Source organism: Maniola jurtina, chromosome 6 (assembly GCF_905333055.1).
Source record: "Maniola jurtina chromosome 6, ilManJurt1.1, whole genome shotgun sequence".
NCBI lineage: Eukaryota > Metazoa > Arthropoda > Insecta > Lepidoptera > Nymphalidae > Maniola > Maniola jurtina.
In genome coordinates, this window is record NC_060034.1 from 5,503,152 (window position 1) to 5,514,736 (window position 11,585).

Sequence of the window (11,585 nt, forward strand, 5' to 3'; positions counted from 1 at the left end):
TTTAATAATTGAAATGTGAAATGAACTACTTTTCAACAGGTTATACGACTATACAGAAAGAAAACAAAGTTTTCAACATATTTTATGTAAATGTTTCGTCAGTGCAAACTCACGGTTTCAGTGACCGCTAAACATCTTGAAAATCTTGGTGGACCGGAAAGGGCGCGAGGACATTTCACATGGTTGTACGCTATTGGTAGAATCAGTCTGCCGTTTCCCGCACTACGCCAACTCTCCTCCACAATGCTGTTCTGCCGTCCTAACGAAGAGAGCAATAACTAGGTTTCGACTACTTTCGAGATATTCGCGGTTATGATTAGCTACTTACAAATCGTAATATTACATATTGCAGTTTTGATAACCAACAGAACCGAAACTACTGAAGATACAAAAAAGACGTCTAAGGCGAAAATATAGACCTCATTTTCCTGATTACGGATATGGTCTTAAGTCAATTTGCCCAAAAACTCGACTTATTGCACTCTTTGTTAGGACGGCAGTGTTATATTGAGTATACTCAAGAAAATCAAGATGTTTGGCGGTCCCTTCTTTTACGTACCCAAACTAGATTTTAAATAATACTAAAAAATTCCATGATTTATTATTTTTATTTAGTGTTAACATTTTGATTGTAATATATAGTGCGCGACAGGTTGAACGGGGGTGGGGACCACCCGCATAGCCCTCGCGCCCCTACGGGTGAGCGCGGGTGACGTGCGGGTGTGCGGGGCGGGCGGTCCCCCCGCCTCATACCCCGATTGCCATGTCAACCTGTCGCGTACTATATACGCGTCTAGATCTGGCAATTAACTAATGAGTTTATGAAATAAAATTATATAAGTACCAATAAATAATTCATCTCGTCTTGTACACATTTAATATCTAGATGGGTATAGTATTATAAATAAAGCTGCGTCCACATAAAAGTGCTATGAAAGTCTGTTGGACAAAATTTTATTGTCGAAGCACTTTTGAATTTCGCAGTTGCAGCAAAAATATTTACGCCGCATGCATGGTTCTACAAACAGCACTCATTAATGTGGATGTGACTTTAGGAATCAGCCATTTAAGGCAACTAATCTTTTGAGTTATTTAAAAAATAGAAACTGTTATACAAAGTATTGTTTTATTCAATCAATTAATTGATCAGTATAATTGCAGACACTGCTGGATATACCTCCTCCAGAAAACATGCCACCGTCATGGCGGCCGGTCTACCACGGCCGCGGCTTTCGTCAAAGTCACAGATCACTATAAACAGTCTGAAGACAGATAGGACAGTGCAAAAGTTAACGGTTAGTTCCGTTGTAGCCGCATGGCGCTAGTGTCGCAAAAAGTGTTGAGACACAATCCGACCTTGTGTCGATGTCGATATCGATAGCATAGTGATGTCCCATGACAACGTCGAAACGGGGTACCTCTATAATTTTATTTTTTTTGCATATATTTAGTTAGGTGTAAAATAAAACAACATATCAAATTCAATTTTTATATTTCTTGCTTCTTAATCTATACCATCGATGATCTATACGCTTTATATTTGTCAAAAGCCATTTTTTGAGAAAACCACATTTGTTTGATAAGTTTTTCTTGCGCACCTTTCAAAATTTTATTTATTATATTACACCAATTATGCAGATGGAGGCGTAAAATTAAATTAACTGACCATTCTTTCACAATTTGGTTATGATTTTGACAATCCAACCAACTTAAATTATGATTTTTAGTAATTTCAATTTTTAAATGTCTTTTGATTGCTTTTTTGAATGCGTACTTATTTAAATAATCATGTATAAGGCCCGAGATATCCCTATACAACATCAAAAATCTCTTGGATGGATATGTTAAATTGCTATTTTTCAAAATCTTATATTCTCGTTGTTCGATCCATGTATGAAATATATCCCTTTCTTTATCAGCATATATGTATCTGAGCATGCTTTACATTTAAATTTTTTCGTGACTCTCTTGCATATATAGCCTGCAGTATATGCAGAAGAGTGCACACGCAATCTTTCATTTACAGCATTTATTGAGTGGGTTATACTGCTAGCCCTTTTATTTTCATGATCCCGTGCTGGAACATTTGGAGGAATATTTTCTTTATTTTCCTCTGGTGTCACTTGCATCGATGTATAAGGATATGTCATTCCCATATAAATCCGTTTACAAAAATGAGCCTATAAAAAAATAAATATTACGTCATTGAACTCGTCAGTGAATTTGACGCGAGCGTCAACTCTCTATTATTAAAAAGAACAAGGATGGAATGGAGCTGTTTTGTGCAATATTTCGTCAATTTTTTTTGCGTTAAAAATATTATTAGTGCAGATATGAGCATGTAATGAATCTAACAAAGAATTTTCACAAATAATATGTAATAATATAACCATATAATATAAACCATAACCAAAAAAACTTCTGTAGTACGGAACTTTCGGTGCGTGCACTTGACCAGTTTTTTTAATCATTTCTATTGCCATAATTGAATCACTTAAATTAAAATAAAACAAAATTTAAAAATATAATGTATTTATTTATAGGTATTACAGAAGTAAAAATACACAATATCTAGCGTGTTTTTTCGATGATTTTACTAGCTGTTGCCCGGGATGCAGATGTGGATGCCCAAATCAATGCGTAACCTTCACAATTGCGGGTGAGGATGCGAATATCGGAAACATCGCTAGTCTACTATACTACTAGATTCCAATTTTACGATATTTTTGCGGCAAATATTTAATCATAGCAAAATTAAAAATATACCCAGCTTATACGTTAAATTAAATGAGAAAACGATATACTTACAAGTGAAATGTTATTCCATCTTTTTTTTGATGGATTTCCGTACGGTTTTTGCAAGATTTGACCGCACATGACGGCATTTTCGACAGTCAAAAACACGTGCGATACGATAAAGCGTGTGCGGCCGACTGATGCGTGATAAAGAGACTTTTGCCAATTCTCTTTAACTTGTGAGCGCATTTTTTTTCTTCTAAGGGCCTATCCATATACATCGATGGTCACTTGATTTTTTGTAATTAATTTCAAAAAATCAATAACAGTGAAGTGACAGTGTCACCTTCATCATCTTCACAATTTGCATAAATTGAGTGTGGACCCATAACATTAGACATTAGTAATGATTTAAAAGAATTTACAAAAGTATTTGCATTGGGATTTACATTTCTGTAATTTATAGCTCTAATTCTGCCGAAAAAGTTTTCCAAGGGATCTTGATTTATATTTCTAGGATAATAAAAATATTCAACACCATATTTTTCAAACAACAATCTAGCTAACCTTTCAAAACTTTCTATGGTAGTAATCCATCCATCCAGAGAAGGAACTCGGACCTTATAGCTTTTGTTATTTTTTTGCGCCCTTCGACTAGTTTTATCAATAAATTTAATGTTTTTCAATATGACCTTGGCTTCTTGCCAAAAATCAAACTGTATAGAGTTGGGCTTTATTGGTCCTCGTAATTTTCCTTTTTGTTATCTCTTCGCGATCCATTGACGCTGTCAAACAATTGTCCAAAAATTCGATAGCTTCTCCCGTAGCAGCCATTGTAGTACTGACGCTTTCACCAACGGCGGATCCAGGGGGGGGGGGGGTCATGGGGGTCATGACGCCCCCCGGAGCTGGTTCCAGGACTTAGGCGGACCACTAATTGAACATAATGATTTTATATATTTTGCCACCATACAGATTTTATGTAGGTATCTACATACTTCAATGTTCAATTAATTTTTATATAATATAATAACTTTGTATGATGGCAAACGTTTGGGAACGAACGCATCGAAAATTTGAATTTTACCGCGCCACACTTGCGCGCGCTTTACGACTACTTAGTACGTAACGTCTAGCTAAAGTTCAACACAATATCATAACATAGTTAGTTCTAAGTTAAAAAACTAAAATTTCTTTCTACCTATACCTAATGTGTTTATGAGTGTACCATGTAACTATACCGTAATAAATAAAATAAAATAAGTATTCTTAAAAATTGTTGCTGCAAATTCATTAATTACAAGAAATGGTAAGTAATCAGTTTCTCATTATTCCAGTGCGTGTGTTTTAACTTAAATGTTATTATTGTTAACATGACCGTAGCCAAAAGAAATTGTTTTCAAAATGCATAATGTACTAGTTAGTTCTCGAATTTACAAGTTTTTTGTAAATCTATAAATAAATTTGCGCTCGCTTCGCTCGCGCTTTTATATTGTGTTAGTTGATTACCGGAACTTCGTTCAAACCCCGTGGAAACTCAGTTTTTTTGGGATAAAATACCTAGGTATACAATGCAAGGTACCACTGAATAGTACCAAATTTCACCTAAAAAGATAAGCCCTGAAAAGTACTTTCGCTAATATTATTTCGTAAATACAAAAATATACAAAAAAAAATTCGCGCTTGCTTCGCTCGCGCTTTTATTTTATTAGTTGTTTTTGTAGTAGTTACCCGGAACTTCATGCGCATGAGATTACATTTTTGAATATCCCTAGAAAATCTTTATTTTTCATGAGAAAAGTAGAGTGAGGTGCTTTAAAACATAACATTTTTTATGGCTGAGCTCGTTCATCTCTCGCTTTTTTATCTGTAACAGAAAAATTACGCTCGCTGCGCTCGCGCTCATATTTCTTGTTGCATTCTATCTTGTTCAAATCTTCAATCAATCTTGGTCAAATTGAAAGGTAAAATTCCACTAAGCAACTTTTTCCTCCGGATACCCCCCCCAACCCATAGGTAGATATGTAGGTACCTACTCACTGAAAGAGTGCTGCGTGACTTATGTTCCTTCTTTTTACTTGTATCTATTGTTATCAAAATTAAATTATAAGTTCTTGACTTGACCACGACTATGTGACCCCCTCCTGGCGCCAAAGCTGGATCCGCCCTTGGCTTTCACCTTCTACTCTACTGTCGTTTCTGAAATGTAACATAATAGGTATATGTTAAGAAATGCATAGAAAGTAAATATGAATATTAGGTCCTTACATATGGAATTAGCGTTTTATTTCTACTGGCCACTTTGATCTCAAATATCTCCTCTTTGACTGTACCTTGAAGCTCTTTAAAAGGCCTGTACTTTGAAAGGGCCAAAGTAAGGGAGGTCAAAGTAACCCGCTGGAATCGATTCCAATTTCCGTACCGATTCAAAGCCCCCCCCCCCCCCCCTCAACGCCCCTTAAGACCGTACCGGACAAAGAGTAGGTATGTAAACACTTGGTACCGGAAATTAAAATTGACCGCGCCGTGTCAAATGGTCGTGTATTAGGGTGGAAGCGACGGGTCTGCCCGCGAAATTCAAATTTTACTTGGTTTTTCGCAATTTGTAAACTAATACGACAACGTAGGCTTATGGCACTTTAATTGTGGCAATGGCAGTATCATCCTCACAGGTTTATATAAAAATCTTTACTTGAAAGGGTCCACTGCCATATAGTGATACTGCCAATATAGCCTTCACAATAATTATAGCCTGCTAAGTGCTAATAAATAGGTACAGCATTGAGGAGATTTTATTTGCTGGTAGCCTTTGTTCTACAACTACACCCCATTGTCAATGTCATTCAAGTGCCAAAAGATTCTTGTTGTAGGTAGTATGTAGTATCAGTTTATCATGAGTTTATCCTTTAGATCTTTCAAGGATCAATCAACGGCGAAGTGAATTTTGCTGTGTGGCACAACAAATAGCCACTAAAATAAACAACAACAACCTAATATGGAAGCAAAGTGTAGAAATATTATTGGTCTATACTCTGTAGTCTGTGGTGCACTGAGTATGCATGCTGAGTTTTTAAAGACTGCCACAGAGTACCAGTACAGTAGGTACTTTTTACAGAGGATTTGTGGTCCAGTGCACATAGGCACGGGCACAGCTGAGCTTCCCTGAGTATATTTTATTCTGTGGTAGGTATTGTGATTTGTGTTGTGTATAACGTATACTTATGTACCACGTAGGTAGTGTTTATGATATAAAAATATACTCTTTGTTGTGTACGAAAACTTAATTCATCTACACTTTACTTCTAACGTGTAAAAGTTAATTTTTTCATAAATTATTAATTAATTTTTTAGCTGCTATTGTGTAAAATGGAGTTAACATTGAATGTATTTACATTGAACTGCTGGTATCTATTTTAAAGTTCTTCCAATACAGGAAATCGTAGGTATACCGCATTAATTAAATTAATATTTCATGTCTAGGGGTATTCCAGTTATTTCAAAGAATCGAAAAGAGAGAATAGAGGCGATCGCAGACTATTTATCAAAAGCTCCTCACAATATTGTTTGCCTTCAAGAGGTTTGGAGCGAAAAGGACTATTTGTATTTGAAGGAGCATCTACGAATTAATCTCCCATTTTCACATTATTTTTACAGGTAAGGTTTTATTTAATTAAAAAGTAATGATTTAAAAGAACTAAGTATGTAAATTGAGATTGAACTAATTTATTTATTCAATATTTATCTATGTCAAATTTTTTAAGAATATCCTTGGCCTAACAAGTAGACAACGAAGAATCTAAATATACTACTAGTATACTATAAATACATATTACATAAAAGTAAAAGCTGACTGACTGACTGATCTATCAACACACAGCTCAAACTATTGGATGTATTGGGCTGAAATTTGGTATGCAGATAGCAATTACGACTTATACATCCACTAAGAAAGTATTTTTAAAAATTCAATCCCTAAAGGAGTAAAATAAAGGTTTGAAATTCGTATAGTCCACATGGACGCAGCCGCAGGCATTAGCTAGTTGTAATAAGTAACTTTTGGAACAATTTTATCAATGTTAGCAACTTCTATTTCAGTGGTGTTCTTGGTTCTGGCCTGTGTGTGTTTTCAAAATGGCTTATCCAAGATGTATTCTTTCACCAGTGGCCGCTTAATGGCTACATTCACAAGATACACCATGGTGACTGGTTTGGAGGCAAAGGCATTGGACTGTGCAGAATCAAATGCAATGATAGACTGATTAATGTGTACTGCACTCATGTTAGTATCTTTATAGTTTCCTAGAAGTGAAAGTCCAATGAATTATTATAGTGTAGTAATCTGTGCAAAAAAGGATTTGGCCCCAAAGGGCAACAGAAAAGTTTCTATTGCAGCTCTTAGTTGACGGGGTTTATTTAACATTGGGAAGTAAGCATAAGAGCAGCACTCCTACAATCTGTGAAGCAACCCATGCACCCACCAGCTTCTCCCACCAGTGGGTGCAAGGGGGATTCCTATTTACCCGTACACCAATTAGGGTAGGAATCAAATGTAAAAATATGTCAATACATCATATCAATAAATAATTTGAGGGGTGACTCATCAACCGTCAACCCTCACACTGCACAACAACCTTAGAAGTCATCTCAGTTAACAATAACTAGTAGATAACTCCAACAAATTGTAGGAATTAAGTCAGTTTCTAGTTCCACATAATTATACCATTAAAATATGTGGCTATTTTACATTTGTAGCCTTGATTTTTGTATAAACATTTTAGCTGCACGCAGAATACAATGTAGATGACATATACTTAGCCCATAGAGTCTTACAAGCATATTCCACTGCAGAGTTTGTCAACCTGACCACACCACCAGCAGATGTCTCCATATTGGCTGGAGACCTCAATACTGCTCCTGGGGACATATCTTTCAGGTAATAACTTTGAATCACTTTGTTATTAATAAAATTCCAACACAAAGATGTATCTTTTCTGATAAGGGGGGTTCCGACCCCACTTTTCTTTCATTCAATGCAGATAATAATCGTTATTAATTTCACTTTGAACTCTTTATTTAGAATGGTGTATTTACGTACATTTTACATGTCTACATCACTACTAAATGCTAAACTGTGTAAAGTGAAAGTCTTTATAACTCAGTTAAAAAATTATTGAAATAAAATAAATTTAATATTGTTTAATTTTCACTTTCACAGGTTAATTTCCCAGCTACCATCGTTAGTGGATCCATGTATTCTAAGTCATTGTAAGGATGGAGCTGTTAAACCCGCGGGAACCTGCGATAATATTAACAACAGTTACTCTGATCCTGAACTAGTCAAAACATGTCCAGAAGGGAAGAGAATAGATCACATTCTGTTCAATGTGCATCCAACATTAGAGGTAATTTGTTCTTCATATAACTTTAATAGAAAAACTAAACAATACCAAATCATTAACAATTATATTTACTACGAAACATTTATAAAAGACCAGCAGATGTCCGTGACTTTGTCCGCGTGTATTTAGGTTTTTGAAAATCCTGTGGGTAATGAGTAGTTTGATTTTCTGGGCTTCTTCCCTAGAAGAAAAATCTTCCTGGGTATCTTTACCGAACTTAGACGTAGTCGTCCATTGTATGTGAAATTTTTGGGGCTAAACAGTAGCCTAGGTCACTCTAGGTTTTTAACTATAGGTACCCATGCAAAAACCACACCTAGCCATTGTTCCATTGCAAAGTGAACGAAGGACAAACCCTTGTTAACACACTTACGCATTTATAATGTTAAAAGAGATGAACCATCAGTTAACTTTATCATAATTAGTAATGATCAAATGGATATTAATTTATTACAATACTAGTTGATGCCCGCAGCTTCGCCCGCGTGGATTGGTCAGATCCCCTGCAGCATCAGGATTGAGGAGTTGGAATCCAAATTTTTTATGAAACAATGTCGCAAAGTTCCTCTATCGATTAAAAAAGAAATGACGCAAATCGGTTCAGAAATCTCGGAGATTTTGGTGTACATAGGTAAAAAAACACAACTCCCTTCTTGAAAGTCGGTTAAAAAAGTAGCCTATGTTACACCCTGGTCAATCCTCTACTTGTATGTGAAAATCCCGTTAAAATCGGTTCAGCCATTCCGAAGATTAGCCTTTTCAAACAGACAGACAGACAGACAGACAAAAATTTTAAAAACGTGTGATTCAGTTATGGTATCGTTCAAATAACCATATGACCTTAATATGTGGTAGTTATTTCGAAATTACAGACAGACACCCCAATTTTATTTATTAGTATAGATTAAATTTTCAGGCTGACGTCGTGAACTTCGGAAATCCTTTAGAAGACAGGGTGCCTGGAAAAACGTTCTCCTATTCAGACCACAATGCTGTCGCCTTAGAACTTAAAGTAAAATTTACTGAAAAATTGAAACAAAGACAGCAAAGCGCCGAAGAACGTTTCCAAGAGACAATTGATGAAGCTATTAAAATCTGCAAAGAAGCTACCATAGCTATAACGAGTACAAAAAAACTGTTTCTGACAACTGGCAGTCTTATATTCATTTTTCTATTAGGCTCTGTTGGCTTCTGGCCGAATAACTTAATAAGTGATGTATTGAAAATAATAATGACAGGAATTTGCATGTATTACATTACTATGGGGACTTTATGGAACAAAATTGAAATGAACAGTCTCAAAGCTGGATTATCTGCTATGGAAAATTTCAGAACAAGCAGAAGGGATGTAAAATGGTTCGATTAATTCAAATAGGAAGCAAATGGCAACTTGTGGGTTTTTACCAATGATTTTAATGATAAAATTATGTATGGACTTTGAATGTAAGCAAATAATATGAAATGTACTTATCAGTATTTTTATACGTAACTTAATAAATACCATATCAATTTAGCTGTATCTATAGTTAATATGAGATTATGATTACTATTTTTATCATATGTTTAATTTTATTTAATAAATAAAATGCTAATATATACATTCCCAGTAATCATTAAAAAGTAAATAACTTACTGATCATAAAATAAGTAATTTAGGCCATATTTTTATGTAATTTATATGTAAATAAGTGTTAAAATGTTCTAAAATTATGAAGCTCAGAAATTATTATGCAATCAAATGTGATATAATGTCTAAAAGCCATTTCTATGTACGTATAGATTAATTTGTAATATACAAGTAGATTAATATCGCCTAACAGAATCAAGCTGTAACAAAAATCACAGTATAAACTAAAAGTAAAACTCATTTAATATTATTATGTGTTAACACGATTAAATCATGTTATTTTGATGACTCTTTGAATGTTCAGAGAGAAAAAAAACATAATATATAAGAATATCAGTTTAAAAATAACTAAATTATGTGTAATACAATTGTTAAAAACATAATATTATTGTAATAATTATTTATTACCGAATATAAAATAAAATGTCAAAAATGTGGTGTTTCATTTCAATTTTTGGAAGATAGACGTTTTACTTTCCAAACGCTTTCTAACATCTAAATACATAAATAATATTGTTTCTGTGAAAATTCGCTTCTTACAAGGGGGAAGGTTTAGCTACCTATGGTAGGAACGTCATATTTCTAATTATGTACATTAAATTACCTGCCCCTTATATGTTTCGACTGAATGTCTCTGGGCATGTATAATTCTTATTGATTTTCCTTATTTATGATTTTCTTTGGTTCAATTTTGAGGGTCTAACCCTTATAGTTTCACTTGTCTGTCAAGAAACCTTTAGGGTAGGTACTTCCCGTTGCCCTAAAATTATGTTAGGTAGGTCTTGTATATCACAAGTAAAGGAAAAAAATCCCAAAACCGTGCTTACATTACAAAAAAAAATGTCCTCGAACAAAGAATTTACTAAACTACATCATAGATGGCGCTGTCCTTGTGCTGGCGCTGTGGGCTAGGTGTTATTTCATAAAGGATGGTCCCATCAGTCCGATTCGGGCTCTACCAGTTCCAATATCATCAAGAAGTCCCCATGGTTCTATGACAGGGCAAGCTGCAACGCGCATAGCTATAGTTCGACATGGCAATCGGGGTGGGGACGCTCCACGCTAACAAGGTGCGGGATAACACCGGTGACGTGCGGGTGCGCGAGGCGTCCCCCCCGCCTCATTCCCCGATTGCCATGTCAACCTGTCGCAAACTGTAGTGTTTCTATAACAACTTAAACTCAGCTTTATTTTCATTACAATACAGTTGAAAACAAAAAGAGACTTTAAAGAGTAGGCTGATGTTTTACCGCTGGCCGCTATGCAAAAGTAAATAAGGCTGACTAAATAAAGTTGTCAAAAGCTAAGCCTCATTTACTGCACTCTGCAGGTATATGTTGCAATGGTTGCACCTGACTTTGTCATTGAGGCCTACCGCCGGGAGTGTAAGTATACCTACTTTAGTAGTTTGACAGGTGACGATCACAATCTTACAATGACAGATTTTTCATATTGATTAATCTAATTTCTATTCAGAAGTCAAGTGTGGTCATTCGTTAATCGTTATAGAGAAAAAATGGTTATAGAGAAATATCATTTATTCAAGAAACTTAACAAATACAATCAGTATCAATATAATAAAATAAACGAATATCACAATTCTAGCTTTCAATACCTTTTATATTTATAGATAATTACCTAGTAAAAATTTACAAATAATATTATGTATTTTGGGCTACAGGCGTAAGGCCTAACTTTATACTAGTTGGGCCTTTGAAATTAAAACATAAAACCACATCGATGATAAAACCTAATTAATTATAAGTACAGATACAGACAATGAATAAACAACCAAATATAAGCTAGATATTACAAATTAAAAC

At 34.9% G+C, this 11,585-nt stretch overlaps 1 protein-coding gene and 1 pseudogene across 1 annotated transcript; one reads left to right on the plus strand and one right to left on the minus strand.

The window, feature by feature from the left end:
* Window positions 1–974: 974 nt before the first annotated feature.
* Window positions 975–2,258, minus strand: LOC123866296 (annotated as a pseudogene).
* Window positions 2,259–5,988: 3,730 nt separating this feature from the next.
* Window positions 5,989–10,105, plus strand: LOC123866295 (putative neutral sphingomyelinase). The gene is made up of 6 exons (XM_045907750.1): window positions 5,989–6,140; window positions 6,217–6,390; window positions 6,832–7,015; window positions 7,515–7,669; window positions 7,952–8,138; window positions 9,052–10,105. The coding sequence occupies exons 1-6, from the start codon at window positions 6,103–6,105 to the stop codon at window positions 9,499–9,501; spliced, it is 1,188 nt and encodes a 395-aa protein (XP_045763706.1). The 5' UTR covers window positions 5,989–6,102; the 3' UTR covers window positions 9,502–10,105.
* The last annotated feature ends 1,480 nt before the right edge of the window (window positions 10,106–11,585 follow it).